The sequence below is a fragment of the Phyllopteryx taeniolatus genome, chromosome 2, assembly GCF_024500385.1.
Source record: "Phyllopteryx taeniolatus isolate TA_2022b chromosome 2, UOR_Ptae_1.2, whole genome shotgun sequence".
In the NCBI taxonomy this organism is placed as follows: Eukaryota; Metazoa; Chordata; class Actinopteri; order Syngnathiformes; family Syngnathidae; genus Phyllopteryx; species Phyllopteryx taeniolatus.
In genome coordinates this window covers 34,504,178-34,527,987 of record NC_084503.1, presented here as the reverse complement: position 1 = coordinate 34,527,987, position 23,810 = coordinate 34,504,178, and the positions used below count along the sequence as shown (strand labels likewise).

Below are 23,810 nucleotides of genomic sequence, written 5' to 3'. Positions count from 1 at the left end.
GTTAAGGTCGGGTGATTCACTTGGCCAGTCTAAGACCTTCCACTTTTCCCCCCTGATGAAGTACTTTGTTATGTTGGCAGTGTCTTTCAGGTCATTGTCTTGTTGCATGATGAAGCTTCTCCCGATTAGTTTAGATACATTTTTCTGTAAACTGCCAGACAAAATAGTTTTATAGACTTTGGAATTCATTCTGCTGCTACCATCATGAATTACACCATCAATAAAGACTAGTGAGCCTGTTCTAGAAGCAGCCATGCAAGCCCAAGCCATGACATTACCTCCACCATGGTTCACAGATGAGCTTGTGTTTTTTGGATCATAAGCAGATCCTTTCTGTCGCCATACTTTGGCCTTTCCATCACTTTCGTAGAGGTTAATCTCGGTCTCACCAGTCCATAAAACTTTGTTCCAAAACTTATGTGGCTCATCTCTGTACTTTGCAAAATCCAATCTGGTCTTCTCATTCTTTTTGCTGATGAGTGGTTTGTATCTTGTGGTATGGCCTCTATATTTCTTCTCTCGAAGTCTTCTTCGAACAGTGGATTGTGATACGTTCACCCGTGCCCTGTGGAGGTTGGCAAACCATTCCGTCTGGCGATTTAAAGAAAAATGCATCCAAACTAACCGGGAGAAGCTTCATCATGCAACAAGACAATGACCCAAAACATAATGCCAACACAACAAAGGACTTCATCAGGGGGAAAAAAAGGAAGGTCTTAGACTGGCCAAGTCAATCACTGGACCTTAACCAAATGGAGCATGCATTTTACTTCCTGAAGAGGAGAAAGGAAGGGAGAAACCCCCAGAAAGAGGCAGGGTCGCAGGCTTGATGCAGTTATTGTAAATAAGGGATGCCACCAAATATTAAATGTTATTTACTTTAAGTTAATTTAATAATGTTCCAATACTTTGCTCACTTGAAAAGTGGGTGGCTTCAAACAAAAGGTGCTCTATCCTTAGTTGTTTAACAGATCTAGATGTCAATACCATGAAATAAAAGCTGGAATTCTGAACTTTTATCTCATATTCATCTTTTGATCTGAAACCCAAATGTTTTCAGTATACAACAAAAACAAAGGAATTGACCTTGCCATTCTAATACTTTTGGAGGGGACTGTAGAACCTGAAATGGAACTCATTGCAACTAAGACTGTCTGGCTACTCAGAACAATATGGCTATAGCAGGACCTTCCCGTCACGATGACCTGATGGTGGTGGCATCTGAGTTGGAAGCTAATCGTCTGTGCACTCAAAAACATTTCTCATTGGATGAACACAAATACATGTTGGGCAGGTTTCCCATCCATTTTATTTGTGTAACTCCAACTCAAATTTAGTAGTTCCGTGTCATGTGATGTAATTGAGTCAGCCAAACCAATTTTCATCAAATACAGCCAAAGTAAAATAAGTTCACTAAGTGGCCTAAATTGATTCACGTCAGTCCAACTCAAATTACTATAATTAGTCTAAAATAAATTATTTTTGCGCTTACACCCCGAGCCCAATTTATTTCACGCAACACAAAATCTGGTAAATGTTTATGACTGTAGTGTTGATCCTCCTTTCTTCATCCTTAGCTACCATGGGCTGAACAACACAAACACAGAAAACAAATGAATTAAAATGCAACACATGGGGACAACAAACAGAAATCCATATACAACATTACATACAGCAGTTTAAAGCAACAGTTTATCAGTTGTTATGGTCAAAAGACAGGTGCCAATTCTAAGACAGCTGTAGCCTTTAACATTTGACCTGAGATATCTGAACATGGTTAGTAATGGTGGTGTGTCAAGTTTTTATATAATCTTCTGATGCATACATCAGTGTTGTTCTGAAGTCATGAAATCATGGTTTGAAAAATATTCTAGCAAATTTGGTTTCAAACCATCATGTTATCAACCCATAGCATACACGGGGAGCCCGCTATCCTGTTATAGCAAACAGTGGGATGGAATAAAATGTGTGCATGAGCAGTCTTGCAAACTCTTAACCCGACAGTGGCGCAGCAGCTAAAAATACCACAGATTCAGTATTAGCAAATATAATACTGCATTAACAGACCAGTGCGGTCAATGTGAACTATAAATACTGTACTCACTTTAATGTACGCACAACACTTGGTCACAAACTCTTAAATGCTTTCGCCTCACTTGATTCGCTTGCAGAAAGAAAAAAGGGAGTGTGGAGGGAAGGAGGTCACGTGCCAGGTGCTACTCGTCTCTCAATGGGCAATTTAGCTACCCTTTGGTGTTTTAACAATATACTGTACTATAAATGCCCCAAAAATGACCCGTCTTGCATTCATACGGCGATTTTTGATAAGTGAATAAAGCACAAACGTCACTGAACTTTCAATTCATACATACATTCAACAGAATCCGTGAGTGGGAAAGGGGGTAGGGACTATGCAGAGGTGGTATCTGCCCACCAAAAATTATTAGTTCATAATTCACGTTCGTAGCTTCCGTACGTACGTGTACACTTTTTCCAGAACACGTTCTGAAGTTAAAACACTACTTAGAGTAACCACAAACACGAGTAGTCCTACTCAAACTCCATTCTAGTGTAGGCCATCTTAGCAGTTAAACCTAGCATAGCTAGCTAGGCCATAATGCCTGCCCAACTACGCTGACGGTCTTCGCGGTCTTTTGGGAAAGGTTATTTAAAACACACACACACAAAAAGCAGTACTCACCAGGGAGGGAAATTACAGCTGGCTTTCTCCGCAGCAGCACCGCCACAAATTGTCGAATGTCGATAAAGAAAGCAAGCTGAGCGCGCAAGGAACAAGTGTCTGAGCGTAGCAATGGGCGGTCCCAATTCAAATTTCAAATCAAACACATTTGTAGATTTAGATTTGTTTTAGAAAATTAAACCAAAAATAAATGTTGCATGAAAGAAGGGCTTGAATAATTTTTATGAGTGTGTGTGTGCGTGTGTGTGTTTGCGGGTAGTGTAGTTTGGATTTGACATACTTGGGTGACACCAGTCCTGGAACCTTACTGACACATCCTGTATTTTATTCATATTTTACTTTAGTTTTATTATACAGTAGTCACATAACTTATGTTTATACCTGACAGTTAGGAATGTTCAAATGTTATTTGCCTGCAGCCTACAGTTGACAAGGGTTTTATAATGGTGACAGTTTGACTAATGTGTGTGCGCGTTGGCAGCTGGGACTAGTAAATGATGACTGTCTAAATGTTGATCGCAGGGAGATGCTCTGTTGTTCTGAAATGAGGTGATAGTTTGTGTGTGTACGCTGAGGGAGATACTGGCAGATGTCAAACAGTTGATTCTTCACACGGGCCAGCTGACAACTCTCTTAGTAACTGTACACCATAGGGGGTGGGGAGGGGGAGACAGGTGAGTGTGAGTGCGTGCGTGTGAAACAGACGTGCCCTACCCCCCAACCCCTCTTCCCAGATGCATCCTGACATTTGACAGGGCCATCACACCAGGCCACTATGTGTGTGTGTGTGTGTGTGTGTGTGGCACATCAAATCCAGTGGAAAGGTAATAGCATGTAAATGACCTCACATATGTCATTCATGAGAAGATGGCAGTGGACACACACCCACCAACCTTCTCTTTCTCACTCTCTAACACACACACACACTTGACGCCCTCGAGACCGGGGTCTCGGTCTCGGCCTCTGTCTGATATCTTTGGGTCAGTTTCTCACACTCCTGACAGGGTCACACACCTCTCCTCTCATTATTAACCTGTGGTAAAAACACTACGCGGCCCAACGAAGGAGTGTTTTGATATGTGAGTGATGTAGAGAGAGGGAGAGAGAGCAGAGAATTGTGGGTAGGGAGGACATTGAGACATGGACAAATGGCAAAACAGAGGTGTGTATGGAGATATAGATGGAAGTCCAGGCACAGTGTTATTTGTGTGTGTGTCCTCGGGGCTTTACATATCACATTAGCAATATGACAGACTGGCCAGCCTCCTCTCTCATTTCCCGTCAATCAAGCAGAGTACGTCACAGGCGGCCAACAATACTCACGATAAAAGGGGAAAACCATCCAATTACACCCTTAACATGCTGCTCCTGTGCTGTGGGACATTTTCACGTATATATGTGGACATTTAGCGGCGCTTAAAAGACCCTCACAGCTTCCCATCTGCAGCCATTTCCTTGCAGCTATGTTCAATACCTAAATTGAGAATTTCCACTTTAATACAGTGAAGGTATTATGCAAAACTGCCACAAGGGAGGGGAGAATTACACAGGCTATTTTAAAAACTAGTGAATGCTAGCTAGCAACAGAGGAATTATGGTGTGTGGCATGAAAACACAAGTGAATATTAACAATTCACATTTCTGTTAAAACTATTTGACAACCATCCATTGATTTTCTATTAGGCTGGTCCTCATTAGGGGCATGAGTGAGCCGGAGCCTATATCAACTGACTTGGAGTGATAATTTCTGATGCAGCTCTTGGATCTCATTGGATGGTGCAAGTATACCTAATGTCCAGTGAGAGAAAGAATATTGTGAGAGTGGGCAGCAAATCGGCTTCACAGTTGTGAGATGCAGCATCCTTCTTGTTCAAATTTGCATCGACGTGAATGTGAGTGTGATAATTTGTCTTTACAGGACCTGCGATTGTCTGGTGACCAGTTCAGGGTGTACCCTGCAGCCCAAAGATCATTCGACGCCATCGCAAATGGATGGATCGATAGATAGTATAAGAACCGACTGAAGCATTTCTTTGATTACCTCTGTATCCCCCTCCTCATACAAAACCCCACCAGGAACTCTTCATCAAGACCTCTCTGTCTCCCCTCATTTACATATGCTCTTTTCCCATTAATGGAAGTAGCCACAAGTTTCGAGGTGAAGCCCTACACCTGTGTGCTGCACACTGGGCACATACTGTATGTGTGTATTTCCAGGGGCATGCTAAGGTCAAGCGTATGTTAGGAAAAGTGTTTTTTTTCCCCTGCTAACAACAACAAAGTGGCAGAAACCAATCCTATTCAAACTCACGTTAAATGGGAGTCAGCACACACCCGCTACCATTTAAAGTAACTCGGATTAACCTCAAGTGTTCTCGAAGGCTTTTACTGACATTTTTTTGCTTTCTCACAGATTTGCTAGTGAACCCGCTGTTATTTCATCATAAATGGTTTTCACCTATTTCTATATTGCACAGTATTTATTTTTAACAGCACAACAATCAAAATAAGGTAAATATAACATCGGTCTGCAGCTGGAACGGATTAACTGCATTTCCATTCATTTCAATGGGAAACATTACTTCAGTTTGCAAACGTTTCGGTTTGTGGACAGGGTCATGGAACAAATTTTATTTGTAAACCGAGGTTCCACTGTATTTGGAACTGTTCCCAAAACATGATGCTGTCACCTCCATGCTTCACCCTAGGTACGATGTTCTTTTGCTGATGAGCAATGTTGTTGTTTGGTGTAAACACCAAACATACCTTTTGGAATTATAGCCGAAAAGTTCAACCTTGGTTGCATGGGACCATAATACACTTTCCCACGTGTTGGAGATTTCAAGTGTGATTTTTCAAAACACAGCTGGACTTGTATGCTTTTCTGTTTAAGGCTTCTATCTTGTCTCCCTAAACCAAAGCCCAGACATATGAAGTGGGGAGATAGTTGTCACATGTCTTAAAACAGCCACTACTTGCCAGAAATTTCTGCAATTCCTTCAATGTTGCTGTCAGCCTCTTGGCAGCCTCCGTGACAGTTTTCTTACCTTTATTCATCAATTTTGGAGGGACGTTCAATTCTTGTCAGCTCAAAGTCTTGGAAATTCTTTTGTACCCTTCTCCTGATTTATACATCTGAAAATGAGATCCCTCTGATGCTGTGGAAACACTCAGAGAATGATGGCTTGTGCTCTAGGTGAATGTCAGGAAAAGCTTACTAAAACAGCTGGATTTTATTCGGGGTTAATCAGAGGTACTTTAAATGGTGGCTGGTGCGTGATGATGCGCATAACCTGATTGTGATTGTAAGTGGTTAGTTGTGAAGAGCAGAATCCCAGTTATAAGAGGCTGTGCACACTTGTGCAACCAAATTATGTGAGTTGTTTCTTGATACTTCTCCCCTTAAAACAATGTCACTTTTTTCCCAGTTGAGTTGTACAGGTTTGATGGTGTGCCGTGGGTTTTTTCTATCGCAAAATATGTGCTTTGGCTCAATAAAGTTTGGGAAACAGTGTAATAAGGTGACCTCCTGAGGTACTGGTGTCTTCTATTGTCCGAAACCTTGACAAAGTTTCATTGGCACCCAGTCAGCATTCTCAGTGCACCTTTCCTGTGCACTTTTTACTGTCTCCCCGCCAATTGTTTCCCTTTTGTTTCGTCCTCCATCTCTCTGTCAGCGGCTCCCTTCCATCAATACAACACTGTCAGTCAGTGCAGTGACAATTGGCAGCTGTCGATACAGCGTCTAGGGAAGGCCTGCTATATTCAAGGCTTCAACTCGTGAAATGCTATCAGCTGCCAATACACACACATTCACGTAGTGCGTGACATGTACTGTACTGCCCACACATATATACGCATACATTATTCCTTATGTATCCACATCACACTCGCTCATCGCTGATGCAGGGAAATTTGCTTTGGCCTGATCAGATGTGGAAACAAAGAACCACCTTCTGACTTTTTCATCTACACAAGTACAAAGACGGGCGGCACGGTTAGCACATCTGCCTCACAGTTCTGAGGACCCGGCTCAAATCCGGCCTCGCCTGTGTGGAGTTTGCATGTTCTCCCCATGCCAACCTCCCACATTCCAAAAACATGCATGGTAGGTTAATTGAAGACTCTAAATTGTCCGTAGGCTTGCATGAGAGTGCGAAGGGTTGTTTATGTGTGCCTTGTGATTGGCTGGTGACCAGTTTGGGGTGTACCCCACCTCTCACCCAGATTCAGCTGGAATAGGCTCCAGGATAAGCAGTACGGAAAATGGATGGAACTACAAAGACTAACACAAACACACAAACACCATGTTCCATTCTAACTAACACTTGGCTCCCCCTGCTGGAGACCTGTAAGACCTTTGGTAATGACACTGAAGCACATTAGCATTCATTAATTGATCCAATCATTCCATGTAGTCATTTAATCACTCCTCCCACTTTTTAACCAACCTTTTAGCTTTACTTTTTTCTTCTTTACTTCCCGCTCTCTTCTCCCCATTTACTGCCATGACTTGTATCCTTGAATCTTCTTCCTCCCCTTACCTAATGTGCGTCTTCTTTTTTAAAGGCATCTGCCGCCGGATAGATCACTGCTATTTTGCAGCTTTACATGTAAAAGGTGAAAAGTTGTACTTAACCTTTATGTTAAGTTACGGATCAGCTAATGGATATGCTCACTTACTGGACACTTCTTTAGGTACACTGGCATAATATGATCAAATACAAGCACCCTTCCCGTGTAGCTAACTAGGTCCCATGTAGCTAAATAAGGTGAGTAAAATACAGTGGTGCCTTGAGATACGAGTGAGCAAACCTACACGCCGTCGTTGGGCTTATTATTTTCTTTGACTTGCGGGAAAAAATATCAGCACTGTTTGGTGGTAGTGAACTCAATTCAACCCACTTCACAAACAGCACCAGTTTGGCAAATAAAGAACAATTCTTCAAAAGACTACTTTCAAACTGTTTCCCCCCCCCCAATGCAAGTTGAAGTTTATTGTAAAACTAAACATAAAACAAGACAATTACACGTTGTGCACTTAAAACAACCAAACAACGCTGCATTAAGAACGGCCCACCAGCTTAATACTAACATACAATTGAGTCAGGTCCATAAATATTGGGACATCGACGCAATAGACAATTCTTATCATTCTGGCCAAAAACACCACCACGATGGACTTGAAAAGAAACAAACAAGTTGTGCTTTAACCCCAGACATTCAGTGTGATTTATAGGGTATACATCCAAATCAGGTGAACGAAATTGAAATGCTAAATCGTATTCAGGTCATGTGATTAACTTGGCCATTGAATAAAACTTCCCTTTTTTTGCCTTAAAAAAAAACCAAACTGGTTTCTTTCACAGTAGGCTTCGGATCACACTGTGAAGCATCGCCCAATAGGTTCTGAAGCATTTGGTTGAATATGAGATGATGATATTGATCCAAACACTTCAGAATTCATCCTGATGCTTTTGTCAAGAGTCACATTATCAGTAAAAAAACAATGGAAGCAGTTCCATTGGTAGCCATACATGCCCACGCTACGGCACTACCACCACCGTACTTCACTGATGAAGGGGTAGTCAGGTCCATAAATATTAGGACATTGAGACAATTCAAGTATTTTTGACTCCAAACACAACCATAATGGATTTGAAATGAAACAAGCAAAATTGGGGTATTTACATCCAAATTAGGTGAACGTTGTAGGAATTACAACAGTCTGAATATGTGCCTTCTTCTTTTTAAGGGACCAAAAGTGATGGGACAATTGGCTGCTCAGCTGTTCCATGGCCAGGTGGTACCTGGTATCTGAAGGCACCACTGTAAATCATTGCTAAAACTCAAATTTAATGGCGAACAAAGACTTCGAGACTTCAGTGTACTTCAAGTCCGTATGGATATGCTGTGGTCTGGCCATTTGCGACAAGTGCTCAAGCATCCAAATTAACGTTTCCAGATGATGTCATCTTCCCCTTTGAACCCACAGTAAGAAAAGCAAAACTGTTATGAGCACAGTAAAGAGCCTCTCATTCCAAACAGCAGGACAATATAAAGCAACATATTAACAGACAGTAGTGACGGCCAACACTTAAAAGAGGAAAATAATCATTTCCTTTATAAAATGGGCGGCACTTGATGATCGTAACAGATGCGACATAGAAAATGTGGAACGGCAGATTAAAATGATATTTCCTGGCAGGCGCTGGTAAAGGGCAACAAATGTGTATCTGCTTGCACACCCTTGCGCACATGACATCCATCCGTCTGAGAAATGTGATTACAAATGAGAGTGTGAACGAGTGAGCCGAGTGCCACAGCTGGCATGGCATCTGGCTTGGCATATCGTAGCTCGGCCTCGCCCACCGCCTGCACAACGCTCTAATGTGGCTGTCGACGAGTCCATTAAGAAGCCATTACTAAATGCTCCGTCTCTGCTAAGCCTTCCAGGCCTTATAGTGTAGGCCAGCGGTAGTCCCAGTGGCATAGAGAGGGAGGGTGGACTCATAAGAGAGGAAATATGCTTGAGCATTTTTCAAAAATATTTTTCTAAATGTATTGTCCTTTTGTCAAAACACAAACTGTACTCGAGGTCAGTGGAGAAACACTTTGTGGAAAATTGGATGGTTAACCCAAAGTTTTACAGTCCTGCTCACCATTATTGGCAACCCCTCATTTTTTTGCATAACGTAACATCTTCAGAAATAAATGAAAATGTGCCCAACTTATATCATCAGGATCTTTTAATTGGCAGTCCAATGTAATATAACAAAATAAATTGTTTTTTTCAACTTAGATATTGTAATTTCAAAGAAAAAAAACTGAAAACAGCATGTGCAGCAATAATGGCACGCCTTAATATTTGGTTGCACACGCTTTGGTAGCAATGAAAGCCTCCAAATGTTTCCTGCATCCATCTATAAGCTTTTTGCACTTCTTAGGTGGTATTTTGCCCCCATTCCTCCTCTGCAATTTGTTCAAGCTCTTGAACATTTGCAAGGGTTCTTTCCCCCAATGGCAGATTTCAGCTCCCGCCAAAGATTTTCAATTGGACTGAGATCAGCAATCATTGCTAGCCATTTTAAAACAGTCATTTTTTTCCCTTTTTGCATTCCTGTGTGCTTTTGGATGTGTTTGCCTTCCTGGAAGACCCATGATCTTCGCCTCTTACATTGGCTAAGACATTTCGCTCTAAAATCTCTTGATAATTTTCTTATTTCATGATACCTGTGATACAGTCAAGGCCTCCAGTACCAGATGCAAAAAAAGCAGGTATGGATCATCCTCTATGCTTGACTGTTGGTAGGGTGTTCCTTTCCTTAAAGGGTTAATCGCACCGTCTGGAAACATACTGTTTGTATGCATTGCTGCCACCATACAGCGCTTATAGCTAATAACTATTTTTTGCTCGCAGCAAAAATCAGCCTAGCGACAGCTCCTGTCACGAAAAACCTGTAAATCAGGTCACTCGGAGGTGGAGGTACCACTGTATTAGCATCAAAATCTCAATCCAGTGCAGTGGTGGAGGGCACATTCAACACTCATTGTCATTGGGCCGTTTCCGTGAGGAACTTCAAGTTTTTGATTGGCTAAAACAACCTTGCAGTTGGGGTTATACATCTTTAATTGCACTATTTTTTGTTAGTGTGATTTAAGGAATTACTTTCATTGGGCTTCTGATGGGATAAAATGGCAATAAATGAAGGGTTATATCATCACCTGTTGCTTTGGCCTGTTCTTGCTAATCAACAGATGTAGTTACCTATATTGGTGTGGACAGCAATAAAATGACCCTGTGGAAGAGAAACTAAGTAAAAATTTTATTCTTAAAAATAATTCTACTTAAATGTTCATACAGCTAAATTCATGTTATTTTTGTATTTAAAAGTAAATACAATGCTTTAGCTGTAGAATATAATTGGTGTACAAGTTGTATATCAGTCATCATTTGTTGCACAATTCTTAGTTATACTACAGTGGTTGGTATATGCTACAAAATGTTTCAAATTCAGTATACAATTTTAACCACTGTTGTTCATAGCTGGAATGTCCATGGATTCATACCACACATACAGTAGCTTTGGCAACACACACACACACAAAGGCCATCTCCCTTTCTTCTCCAACCCAGTGACCACTGGATGAGTTCTACTGTGAAGCCCGAGTGCAAGATGATATGAAGACACCAGGGAGGTAAACCAAACAGATGTGTGGAGAACGGCATGCTTTCAAGTTTGTCTATTGTTTGAGGTGAAGAAACTGTGCTGAACCTGCTGCTTGGCGTCCTGCAGCTCTGTGAGTGTGACAAGTGAGGCTTGATGGTACGGGAGCTCTACTCAAAGTTCTCATCATGCAGTACTCCTTGTTGACGCCATTGAAGGGTGGTGATCATTAGTCCTGCAGTACATTCTGCAAAGAAGGTCAAAGACGTCTTAAGAAATTTCAAAGCTCTTAACCAGTCATGTGACTCGTTTAAAGTAAGCTTTTTGACCTCATTTGTTCTGATTGAAAAAAGTAAAGAAATATTCTGTTCCAAGATCAATATGTCACCATCATGATCTTTAACTTTACACTGTACTGTATGTTTTAATTAACGGTAATATTCTTAACTGTCACACCAGTGTTTGAGATGTAAAACAGAAAACAGTCAGGCTTAACTTTCAAGACTTGCGAAGCAAGTCATTACTTGTTGCAGGTGTTGAAGAAGTTAACCACTGTAAAAACATCTAACACTGCCCTAACAAAAGTGATGGCACTTATGGCAAAGCCGGATAAGAGCATTAGGGAACTACCAGCTTGCGTACATTTATCAGCGTCACTGAGATTTAGATTTATTCCTTGTCTAGTCCCCACCCGACTGTTGTTTCCTGTTTTGCTGTGATTTTTGTGTGGACTTTCGTTTTTTGAGATCCCTCGTAATATTTTCATATTTTTTAAACCTGTGACTCATTGTCAGAATGTGAGTCTTTGAGAACTTCTGCGAGACTGTATATTGTGGTTATTCTCTTCTCACATTATTCTCTGAAAAACCCTTATTAAGGCTGTTCCTTATTTTGAATTAATATTACAGATTGGCCAAGAAAAAGCCAAAATGTAGAGAACTCTCGCAAAGTAGCCCAGGGTCTGGCACGTTATGCTTATGTTTCACGTGACATCACACACAAAATGGTGGCCCATTTTTTTGACTGTGTTGCAAAAAAAAAAAAAAAAAAAAAGCCACCAGCAGCCAAAGAAAAAGCTAAACCCATAGCCAGAGGTTAAACATTTTTATGCTCACTAACTGAACTGAAGTCTTGCGTGATTTTGCTGAGGTTTGGTCGTCCGAATCGTACTACTTCATGGGCACTTAATTTTAGGTGCCACCATATACTTTCATAAGATGCCAATTGACGTGTGTGTATCTCTCAGATTATGGGTGAATCACTCAGTGAGCCCCTAAGCACATAAAAAGAGACAAACACCACACACAACTAGGAAACTAGAGGATAGTGTAACATGGTCCATCCATCCATTTTCTTCCGCTTATCCAAGGTCGGGTCGCGGGGGCAGTAGCTCCAGCAGGGAAGCCTAGACTTCCCTCTCCACACCCACTTCCAGCTCTTCCGAGGGGATCCCGAGGCGTTCCCAGCCAAGCCGAGAGATGTAGTCTCTCCAGCGTATGCTGGACCGTGCCCGGGGTCTACTCACGGTTGGACGTGCCCAGAACACCTCACCAGGGAGGCGTCCTGGAGGCATCCTAAACAGATGCCCGAGCCACCTCATGCAAAATCCTCTCGGACCCTCCCCACCCCGGTCACCAGCTCTTCCAGCTCCTTCCCTCAGGTAGGCGCTACCGATCAATGCAAACTAGAACTAGTAGACATTCCAACAGCTTCTTCCCTCTTGCAATCAACTTCTTAAACAGCTAATTTATAATTCCATTACAACAAGCTGGCAATTTTTGACTTGAGTTTGTTGTCACATTTCTGTGGGGCCAATTATGTATTACTCGTGCACTCACTGTAGTTGTCTCGCCGTGCTGCACTATTTGCATATACTGGCCACTCATGCCAGAGTAGCATCTGCTCCATTTGCACACTGATTGAGGAGTATCTGTAACATTTGCACAACCATTGTCCCAGATTATCGCACTACTCGTCACTTTAAACCGCATACACTCCTTGAAGTCTCAGTGCCCTTTGCACAATGGTCATTGCACCGGACTATTGCGATATTAGCCATTCGAACTGAGGACTCTGCATCTTTTTGCACAATTGTTTTTTGTCAATGTCTTTATGTTCTGTAAATTGACTGTCTGTTGTACTAGAGCGGCTCCAACTACCGGAGACAAATTCCTTGTGTGTTTTGGACATACTTGGCAAATAAAGATGATTCTGATTCTGATTCTGATCTGGCTCCTCTCAATGCGGAGGAGCAGCGCCTCTACTCAGAGGCCCTCCCGGATGACAGAGCTTCTCACCCTCTCTCTAAGGGAGAGCCTTGACACCCTGCGGAGGAAACTCATTTCGGCCGCTTGTATCCGGGATCTTGTTCTTTCGGTCACGACCCACAGCTCGTGACCATAGGTGACGGTAGGAACGTAGATCGATAAAGAGAGAGTTTCGCATTTCGGCTTAGCTCCTACTTCACCACAACGGACCGATACAGAGTCCGCATCACTGCAGACGCTGCACCGATCTGCCTGTCGATCTCGAGTTCCATTCTTCCCTCACTCGTGAACAAGACCCCAAGATATTTGAACTCATCCACTTGGGGAAGGATCTCATCTCCGACCTGGAGAGGGCATGCCACCCTTTTCCGACTGAGGACCATGGTCTCAGATTTAAAGGTGATGATTCTCATCCCAGCCGCTTCACACTCGGTTGTGAACCGCTGCAGTGAGAGTTGGAGATCACGGCCTGATGAAGCCAATAGAACCACATACCTCCAAATCACACCGTTCCAGGTCTCAACGTCATTGCCCACGTGAGCACTGAAGTCCCCCAGCAGAATGATGGAGTCCCCAGCGGGAGCGCTCTCCAGCACCCTCTCTAAGGACTCCAAAAAGGGTGGGTACTCTGAACTGCTGTTTGGCGCATTGGCAAACCATCTCGTCCACCGGGTGAACCCCAATGTACAGGCGCCGAGCCGGGGTGGGGGGCAATAAGTATACAAAAACCTGCTCGCCGCCTCTCAGCATGGGCAACTCCAGAGTGAAAAAGAGTCCAACCCCTCTCAAGAGGACTGGTACCAGAGCCCAAGCCATGTGTGGAGGCGAGCCCGACTTTACCTCGTATGAACTTCTCAACTTCACACACCAGCTCGGGCTCCTTCCCTGCCAGAGTGGTGACATTACACGTTAGTGTAACATGGTTTTCTTGATAAAACGACTTCAATAGTTACAAATGTGCATGTGTGTGTGTGAGAGCACAGTCCTGGTGGAACTAAGAGAGGCTCTTTATCATGGCTCTAACAAGCAACATTACCAAAAGAAGACTAATGATGAATCCCCGACACTTATAAAAAAGTTATTAAAAAAACGGACCTCCTTGTCTGCTGTGTTGTACAAAAAAAAGGAAGGTTGCTCACCAAATGCACAAGTACACACAAAAGCATAACCTGACATAAACTACCAAATGGTGCATTCAATCCTGTGCGTGTGGATTACAATCTGTTCTCCTAACAGATCTCTTAGATTAAATAAACAACTGTGTGATGACATAAAATATATGGCACATGAGGTGCAGTTGTAGAAATACAAGATGTAGATCAGATCACAATAAGGGGAGCACAGATGGTTAAAAAAAAAGTGAGATTTTGAGGCGGAGTGAGTGAGTGGTAGTTGTAAACGAGTGGAAAGTTTTGATGAAGGACAAACTAATGTCACGGACTGAGGCTGTTGGAGCTTCCTGCTCCGCGGCTAACACATGTGATCCCGCCTGTCACTCACACTACATCGTCACGACAATCATCGTAGCGCCGACGCCCGGGGGCGGGGACAAGCCTGTCCTTGTAACAAACAGTGGCCCTCCATGATCTGACGCCGACAACTTCCATGAAGGGAATGCGAACAAATAAACGGACAAACGTATATACAAAACTGTCACATGAATATTTTTTTCCAAAAAGTTGACAAAATATCACTTTCAGTAAATCTTAAGTTTTAAGTCACTTGCTACCTTTACCGTGCAAAGATTTGATTTTAAAGTGGAGAGCTGGTTTACCAGCATGTAGTTGTAAATCTGCCTTCATTAGGTGCATTTAATGAATGCAATTGTCTCAGTGGTGTGCTCACATATCATTATACTGTATGTTTGACTGAAGAGTGAGAGTGGCATAGGGGCACTTGCCGTTTTTTGTGTGTGCATCGTGTATGCCAAGGGGCAGGGAGCAGGGACTTGTCAAGCTGGGGAAGAGATGGCAAAGTGGATGGTGATGCCAGCCCTATGTGACAGCTCTTTCACTCACACACACACACACACACTAGCAAGGCAAAAAAAAAAACAATGATGCTCGAACCCCACCCTTAAACCTACCCTCGTGCACACACTATAGCTGCGAAAGCTGGGGTGCAGCAAGAAAACAAGACTGGTGGAATTTCCCTCTAACTGGAGGCCGTTTAGTGTGAGTGTGTGTGTGCGTGGGAGGGAGGGAGGGAGGGGATGAGGTGGGCTTGCGGGGAGGGAGGACGGGGGTTCAAAGTGTCACATCAATTTGTGGCTTTGCCGTTTCTGAAAGAGGCTAACCCCCCTGCCACTTGAGTTTAGCACAACAGTGCACAGCATACTGGCAGACAGCACACATACAGTACACACAAACAAGCGCACGCACACACACAGTATAATTGCAGATTGAAAAGATTTTTCCAACTTCAAATCCTTCAAACTGGCCATTGGTCTGTTTGAGCTACAGCAACAATAGCATAAATAAGCTGAAAAAATGCAGTATGCACACCGGTGATAGTCAAAACAAGAGCTATAAAAAAGCTGTAACAATATGTCATTATGAATTCTAAATTTTGACTGACACTGTGAGAAAGGTATTAATTTAATAATGTTTATTATTGTGGTTGGAGTTTTCAATTGCGTACAGTTCTACTGCATCATACAGAGAAGCATCTCTAATATGCTGACTAACTTGTATCTTAATTTTTCTTTCATTTATTGTTAATTCTCTAATAGTGTCTCTGTTTGTGAGACAAGTGATGCATGTAAAAGATTTGCACAATAAGTTCTGCCGTTGACCATCAGATCAAAGCAGAACTCCGATTCATTTTGTTTTGTGGATAAGCGAATAATCACTAGATGAAAAATAAGAGTTCATCGCCCTTACTTTTTTGTATAAATCAAGTGCTGACAACTTTTGATACCTTGGAGCAGGTGATTAACAATAAAATGTATTCTGCTGAAAAAACACTTCGAATTATGCTGAGGTAATGCTGAGGTAAAATGTCATTAGAGAGCTAAGAAAATGTTAGTTATTTGTATGCACATAGAATGCTAATAAAAAGTCTATACACCCTGTATGAAGTTTTTGTGATATATAAAAAAAATACGAAGATCAACCATTTCAAAAATATTTTTTTACCTTTTATGCCACCTGCTGTATGACCTGTACAACTCAATTGAATTCACATTCAAACTCATGTTAAAGTCACCACACACCTGTCATCATTTAAGATTGCCACTGATTAACCCTAAATAAACCCTGATTAACCCTAAATAAATGTTATATGTTCTAGTAAATTTTTCCTGACATTTTCACTTATTTTTTTTGCTTAATAGCAGAAGCCCAAAGGTTTTGTGCTGACACTGACTGGTATATGGAACTGTTCATATTTCCTTCCACCTTGTCTAAGGCTTCCAGTTCTAGCTCTCCCAAACACACATGGGAAAATGGGTTATGGTTTGATGAAATCAAGGTTGGAGATTTTAGCCATAATTCAAAATGTATGTTTGACGCAAACACAACGCTGCTCATCACCCAAAGAACACCATACCTATAGTGAAGCATGGTGGTGGCAGCATCATGCTTGGGGTAGTTTTTCTTCAGCTGGAACGGTGACCTTAGACAAGGTGTAACAGGTCTAAATATCAATTAACATCACACAACTCAAAAGCAAAAAAAAAAAAAATGTCAGGAAAAGCCTTCTAGAACATCTGGAGTTTATTTGGGGTTAATCAGAGGCAACTTAAATGGTGGCCGGAGTGTGCTGATTCTCATTTAATGTAATTTCGAATGTGATTGGTTAATTCTGAACACAGCCACATCCCTAGTTATAAGAGAGTGTGAACAGAAATGGTAAATAGACTGCACTTTATCTACATCATCACAGTGACCAAAGCGCTTTACAAAGCCTCACATTCACCCACTCACACACACACACACACACACACACACATTCATAAACTAATGGGCGGCTGCTGCAATGCAAGGCGCTGCCAGGCCTACTGGGAGCAAATTAGGGTTCAGTGTCTTGCCCAAAACATTTCGACATGCGGACAGTCGTAGCCGGGATTCGAACCAGTGACCCCTGCTCTACCTACTGAGCCATAGCCGCCCAGTTGTACAAACATCTCAGTTGATTATTTTTACTTCTTATCTTGGGGGGAAAATAAAAAAAAAAAAAGAAAAATCGGGTTTTACAGGGTTAGGTCACATTAATGGAAAAAGTTTTTATATGATTTATCTTGTTCTTATTTATATCACAAAAATGTGTCATTTGAACAGGGGTGTGTAGACTTTTTATATTCATAGTAGATGACTTTGATGTTTCTGCAAATCTATCAAAGAATTTTCCAGAAACACATACGGCTGATGGAGAAAACCCCCAGGGGTGACCTAGCCAAGGCCCCCAGACCACTTAAACTACTCGTCCCCATTAACAGTCTCCTGGATATCATTATGCTCTCTGGGGAGCAAGCATGCTCTAACCAACCATTTACCCCCATATTTTTTTGGGCTCTCAACTGTACCTTGTCGACACATTGCTCCTCAATGGAAAAAGAAGAAGAAAAAAAAAAAAAAAAGATGCTGCAAAAAAAAATTAGATTGATTTATTTGTTTCTGCCTTCTCAGGGACAGACTCCTCTCCCTGTCTTTCTCCTGCTTTTTCGCTCCCTCCTTCTCGGCAAACTGAAACCAATTAGTGAGCAGAGCACTTGTAGCGGAGAATGTAGGGCAAGCGAGGAGTAATAAAAAAGTATTGACTTTTCGGCGACTGTACGCGGTGTGAAAGGGGTGCCGCGGCCTTGTCCGACATGAAAGGAGCTCCATTAATTTCACTTATTTCACCCGGGCCCCTGTCAGGAGGCCTTAATGTGTCCAATGCACGCTTCTCGCATGCAGCCACCCCTCAGACAGCGCGGCGGGCGCAGCAGCCTAGCCTGCTTACCAAATGAGTTGACATTAAATATCTGAGCAAGAGAGAGTGCGTGTGCAAGAGAAAAGAGTAATTATTAATCACCTGCTTGAGAGACAAAGCGAGGTCTTTCATACGGAGCTAATTTTTCACCTCCTCCTATTGATTTCTGCTTTCATGTGAAGGCCAGCTTTGGTGGAAATTGAGCTACAGTACCAAAACAATGACACTTTTGGTTTACCTTCTACCCATTAAGAGCCAATGAACAATAACTACTATTGGGCTAACACTTTCCATACCCATGCTTTAGCATGGCTTGGTTAAGGGATTACGATGACTCACTAGCCACGACTACACTGCTTTTTTGACTGTCACGGGCTGTTTACACAAACAAATTTTAAATTAAAACCTCTATAAAACTTTGGCGGCCCACTGCCACCTCATAAGTTCCATTTAAAAAAAAATAAACCAGTGTAAATGATTATAAGTAAGTATGTTGGCATGTGTGTGATTGTTTACATCCATTCAGAGACAGTGGCAGCGTGTGTGCGTGGGTGCAGGAAGGAGTGAAGAGTGAGAGGCTATCTGCAGACAGAAACTAATCAGTATCTGTGAGATAAGAAAGCAGCCTTTATGGTGTATGGTAATCACCCCCACCATCACACCACTTGGCCTGCCACCACCATGCATAATCACAATAACTTATTCACATGATTGATGAAATGTACGTCTGTGAAATCTGAGCTGCTTTTGTTATCATCATGTTTTTTTCATATATACCCCCCATCCCATTCCTCCACTCCTGTCTTTCCATTTCTACCAATCTCTTGTCTTGGTGAACCTCTTTGCATATCTCCTCCTCCTGTGCAGGGCACAAAGAGGTCTAGAAACATGTGCAAACAAGAAATTACACACACAGTACGGGGTCCTTCTTGAAGCTACGTTCATGCACTCACACACACACACAAGCACTTTAGTCTTACCATGTATGAAAAGGCGAATATAGGAAATTAAAAAGGGAAAGATAAGTCCAAAAATGAGACAACACATCAACTGTCATACAGATGGAACTGTTGGTTAAAGGAGGGTGAAGAAGAATGAGATGGATAGAGCTTTTGTCATTCACACTTACTCACATTAATAAGGGAACAGACAAAGAAGTCACATACAGTATGTTTCAACACAGAAACTAAAAGACAGAATCCACTTGAACACAAAGGAACAGTAAGTCCAATCGAGGACGGAACTGATTGACTATTGACAGCGACAGAGACACGAAGGATTAAATTCTATTCCCTTAAGTACTTCTAAGATCTCCATTAATAGAGCGTGAATGAAAAATTCACAAAAAAGACCTGCATGGAACATTCCACAGGTGAACAAGTTAATTGGAAACAGGTGCGCGTCATGATTGGGTATAAAAGGTACAGCCCCGAAAGGCTCAGTTCTTCAAGTAAAGGTGGGGCGAAATTCACCACTTTGTGAACAACTGCGTGAGCAAATAGTCAAGCAGTTTAAGAACAATGTTTCTCAATGTACAATTTAGGGATTTCATTATCTACGGTAATCTGCACATAAGCGGCAAGGCTGGAAATACACATTGAATGCCCATGACCTTCGATACTTCAGGCGGCATTGCATTAAAAACCAGCATCATTGTGTAAAGGATATTGCCACGTGGGCTCAGGAACACTTCAGAAAACCACTGTTAGTTAACACAATTCATCGCTATATCTACAAATGCAAGTTAAAACACTACTATGCAAAGTGAAAGCCATATACGTAAACTATCAACAACACCCAGAAATGCCACTGGCTTCTCTGGGCCTGAGCTAATGTGAGATGGACTGACACAAAGTGGAAAAGTCTGCTATGGACACAAAGTGGGAAAAGTGTGCTGTGGTCTTACGAGGCCACATTTCAAATAGTTTTTGGAAATCATGGAGAGTGTGTCTTTCGCGCCAATGTGGAAAAGGACCATCTGGATTGTTATCAGTTTGAAGTTAAAAAAAAGGGGGGGGGGGGGGGTGTTAGTAACTTACACATCTGTGAAGCACCATTAATGCTGAAAAGTACATACAGGTTTTGGAGCAATACATCCAAGCAATCCAAGTGACGTCTTTTTCAGGGAGGTCCCTGCTTATTTCAGCAAGACAATGCAAATGCGGAGGAAAATGAATGAATGAATGAATGCCAAGCCACATTCTGCACGCGTTACAACAGCGTGGCTTGGTAGTAAATGAGGGCGAGTACAAGATTGGCCAGACCTGCCACCCTTTGAATATGTGTGGTTTATCAAGCGCAAAATACGACAAAGGAGACCCCAGACTGTTGAGCAACTGAAGTTGTACATCAGGCACAAATGGGAAATAATTTCACCTACAAAGTTTCAACAAATAGTGTCCTCAGTTCCAAAATGCGTATTTAGTGTTGTTAAAAGCAAAGATGATGTGATACTGTTAAACATGCCCCTGACCCATCTTTTTTTAGTGTAGTAGGAAACAAATCCAAAATGAGTGAATATTTGCAAAAAAATAAAGTTGATCAGTTTAAACATTATCTTTTCTTTGTGATGTACTGAACTGAATATAGTTTGAAAATGATTGTATTCTGTTTTTGTTTTGTTTTACACAACGTTCCTACTTCATTGGAATAGGCGTTTGCAGAATGGGGCTGGTGAATTAAGGCCCTCAGCCTTAGGGTGCTGTTACACATCAATAATGAGAAACTAGGAAGAAGGGGAGGGGTGTGAGGAGGTTGTCTTTGCTCCTTGGCACACACCTTAGATTAAATATGCACAATTCCAATGCAAAATGGAATAGAAGCCTGCGAGGCCTGAGTGTACGTCTAATCCCCTGTGCTGGAGTTGTTTCAGGCGGGGTTAAAAGGCTCATCAGTCAACACAGGCTGCTTAACACAGGACATCAATGCCATTTGCACATTTAAGTGTTTGTGATTGCTTTGCTTTACAGGTCCCACTGATACCAAGGCTCCCCCCTCACACATGCACCTTGTGCTGAATGGGAATAACTCACACATACAGTCCTGCTCACCATTATTGGACCCATGAAAAGAACACCCTGCCAACAGTCAAGCATGGTGGAGGATCCATAAAGCCGTGGGGCTGCTTTGTTACAGCTTGTACTGGAGGCCTTGACTATATCACAGGCATCATGAAATCAGAAAATTATCAAGAAATTTTAGAGAGCAATGTCTCACCTAGTGTATTTTTTTCTTGGTTTCGCCTCTAACCAAGAAAACGTGGTTTGAGGCAAAGATCATAGGTCCTCCAGCAAGACAAACAAAGACAAACCCAAAAGCACACAGGAATGGTTGGGCGAGGGGGGGAGGGTGGTGTGGGGCGGGGGCAAACAAACAAAAAAAAAAAAAAAAAAAAAAAAGATGATGACAGGACACTTTTTAAATTGAAATTACAAAAAACAAAAACAAAAAAAAAACATCAACAGTTTTAAAATGGCCAGCAATGAGACCTGATCTAAATCCAATTGAAAATCTTTGGGGGAAGCTGAAACCTGCCATTAGGGAAAAGAACCCTGTAAATGTTCAAGAGCTTGAACACATTGCAAAGGAGGAGTAGGAGAAAATACCAGAAGTGGAGTGGAGCGCAGACAGCTTATAGATGGATACAAGAAATGTTTGGAGGCTGTCATCGCTGCCAAAGGTGTGCAAACAAATATTAAGGTAGGGGTGCCAATATTGCTGCATATGCTGTTTTCATATTTTATTATTTTTTTTAATTGAAATTGAAATATCTAAGTTGAAAAAAACAAATTTCATCATTAAATTACTTTGAACCTCTCCAATTAAAAGATGCTGATGATATGTTTGGTACATTTAATTTATTTCTGAAGATATTATACAGCTTATGCAAAAAATGAAGGGGTGCCAATAATCGTGAGGAGAAATGTACACTATGTTGCCAAAAGTATTCGCTCACCTGCCTTGACTCACATAAGAATTTAACTGACATCCCATTTCTAATCCATGAGGTTCAATATGACGTCAGTCCTTTGCAGCAAAAACAGCTTCAACTCTTCTGGGTAGGCTGTTCACAAGGTTTGGGAGTGTGTTTATGGGAAAATTTGACCATTCTTCCAGACGAGAAGACCTAGCTCTCAGTCTGTACTCGAATTCATGCCAAAGGTGTTCTATCGAGTTGAGGTCAGGACTCTGTGCAGGTCAGTCAAGTTTATCTCCACCAAACTCACTTTTCCATGTCTTTATGGACTTTGATTTATCCACTGATGCACCATCATGTTGGTATAGGAAGGGGTCAGCCCCAAACTGTTCCTACAAAGTTGGGAGTATAAAATTGTCCAAAAGCTCTTGGTATGCAGAATCCTTCAGAGTTCATTTCATTGGAACTAAGGAGCCAATATTTTAGCCAATTCCATTCTCCCAACTTTGTGGGAATAGTTTGGAAATGGCCCCTTCCTCTTCCAACATGACTGTGCATCAGTGCAAATAACAAGTTTCATAAAGACATGGATGAGAGAGTTTGGTGTGAATGAACTTGACTGGCCTGCACAGAGTCCTGACCTCAACCCGATAGAACACCTTTGGGATGAATTAGAGCAGAGAGTGAGAACCAGGCCTTCGTGTCCAACATCAGTGTGTGAACTCACAAATGTGCTTCTGGAAGAAACACTCAAACCTGGTGGACAGCCTTGCCAGAAGAGTTGAAGCTGTTATGGCTGCAAAGGGTGGACCGACTTCATATTGGACTCTCTGGATTAGGAATGAGATGTCACTTAAATTCATATGAGAGTCTAGGCAGGTGAGTGAATACTTTTGGCAATAAAGTGCGCATACGGATACTGTATGAATTATCGACTAGCAAATGTAAAAATGTGGCCTTCACATAAACTGGTCAACTGTCAAGTAAAAAAACTTTACAAAGAATAGCTTCCCATATATCACAGAATATAAATGTATATTTTTCATCTCATCTTCACAGCCTGGGATGACCAACATTCTGCTGTATATGAGCTGGCTGTCTGCCTTAAGCTAGTGTGAGTAATTTGATAGCACATACATGCACTACACATATACTGTGAGACAAGGGTAGGAAAGTGTGAGTCTAGGTCAGAGAAAAGTTGCAGCAAGGGGAAGAGAGGATGATGACAGGAGACAAGCAGTGATTCTACCACACTAGTGTGCATGCTGTATGGCTCAGTGGAGCACATCGGCGCAGAAGCACAGGCGGTCTATTAAGGCACAAACATCTTATCTTACTTGTTGGTCTCCTCCTTACATTTGTGTACACACCTGACTGCAGAACCATGATGACATTGCATTTCATACGGTAACATTTTTCCCGCACTTTTCCTGACTGAAACCAAAACTATGGAACCAATGAAGTTGAATACATTGGTGCCTTGAGATACAAGTTGAACTCTTTTCGTGACAATGCTCGTAACTTAAAACAATCGTATCTCAAATCATCTTTCCCCTTTGAAATTAGTGGAAATACCATTAATCGGTTGCTGCCTCCACAAAATTATTATTATTATTTTATTTTTTAAATAAGAAAAAAACTCTTAGATTGTACTTTATAAAAACATACGGTAACTACATAATAATAGAAACTAAAGAAATAAAAGGTTTTTGCCACATTTATTTCTTTAATTCAATGGACATTGTGCTGCTCCTTCTGGTGTGCGTGCCTTGGCCACTTGGGGGCAGACATGACGACACATACGAAGAAGGGTTTAACAACTGATGGTGAGCTGCAGTAATATT

The 23,810-nt window shown here is 41.9% G+C and overlaps 1 protein-coding gene across 3 annotated transcripts in view; it reads right to left on the bottom strand.

Moving 5' to 3' along the window:
* Nucleotides 1-10,432: 10,432 nt before the first annotated feature.
* The window catches only part of spata17 (spermatogenesis associated 17), a 66,473-nt gene continuing 53,095 nt past the window's right edge, over nt 10,433-23,810 (bottom strand). The window contains exon 9 of one of the 3 annotated variants that reach the window (XR_009787460.1): nt 10,433-11,116. Coding sequence is in view for 1 of the 3 variants with exons in the window: in XM_061765874.1 (XP_061621858.1) it covers nt 11,056-11,116 (61 nt within the window). In the remaining 2 variants the exon portion in view is untranslated. The remainder of the gene's footprint in view (nt 11,117-23,810) is intronic. The other 2 variants (XM_061765874.1, XM_061765873.1) reach the window with 2 other exon arrangements.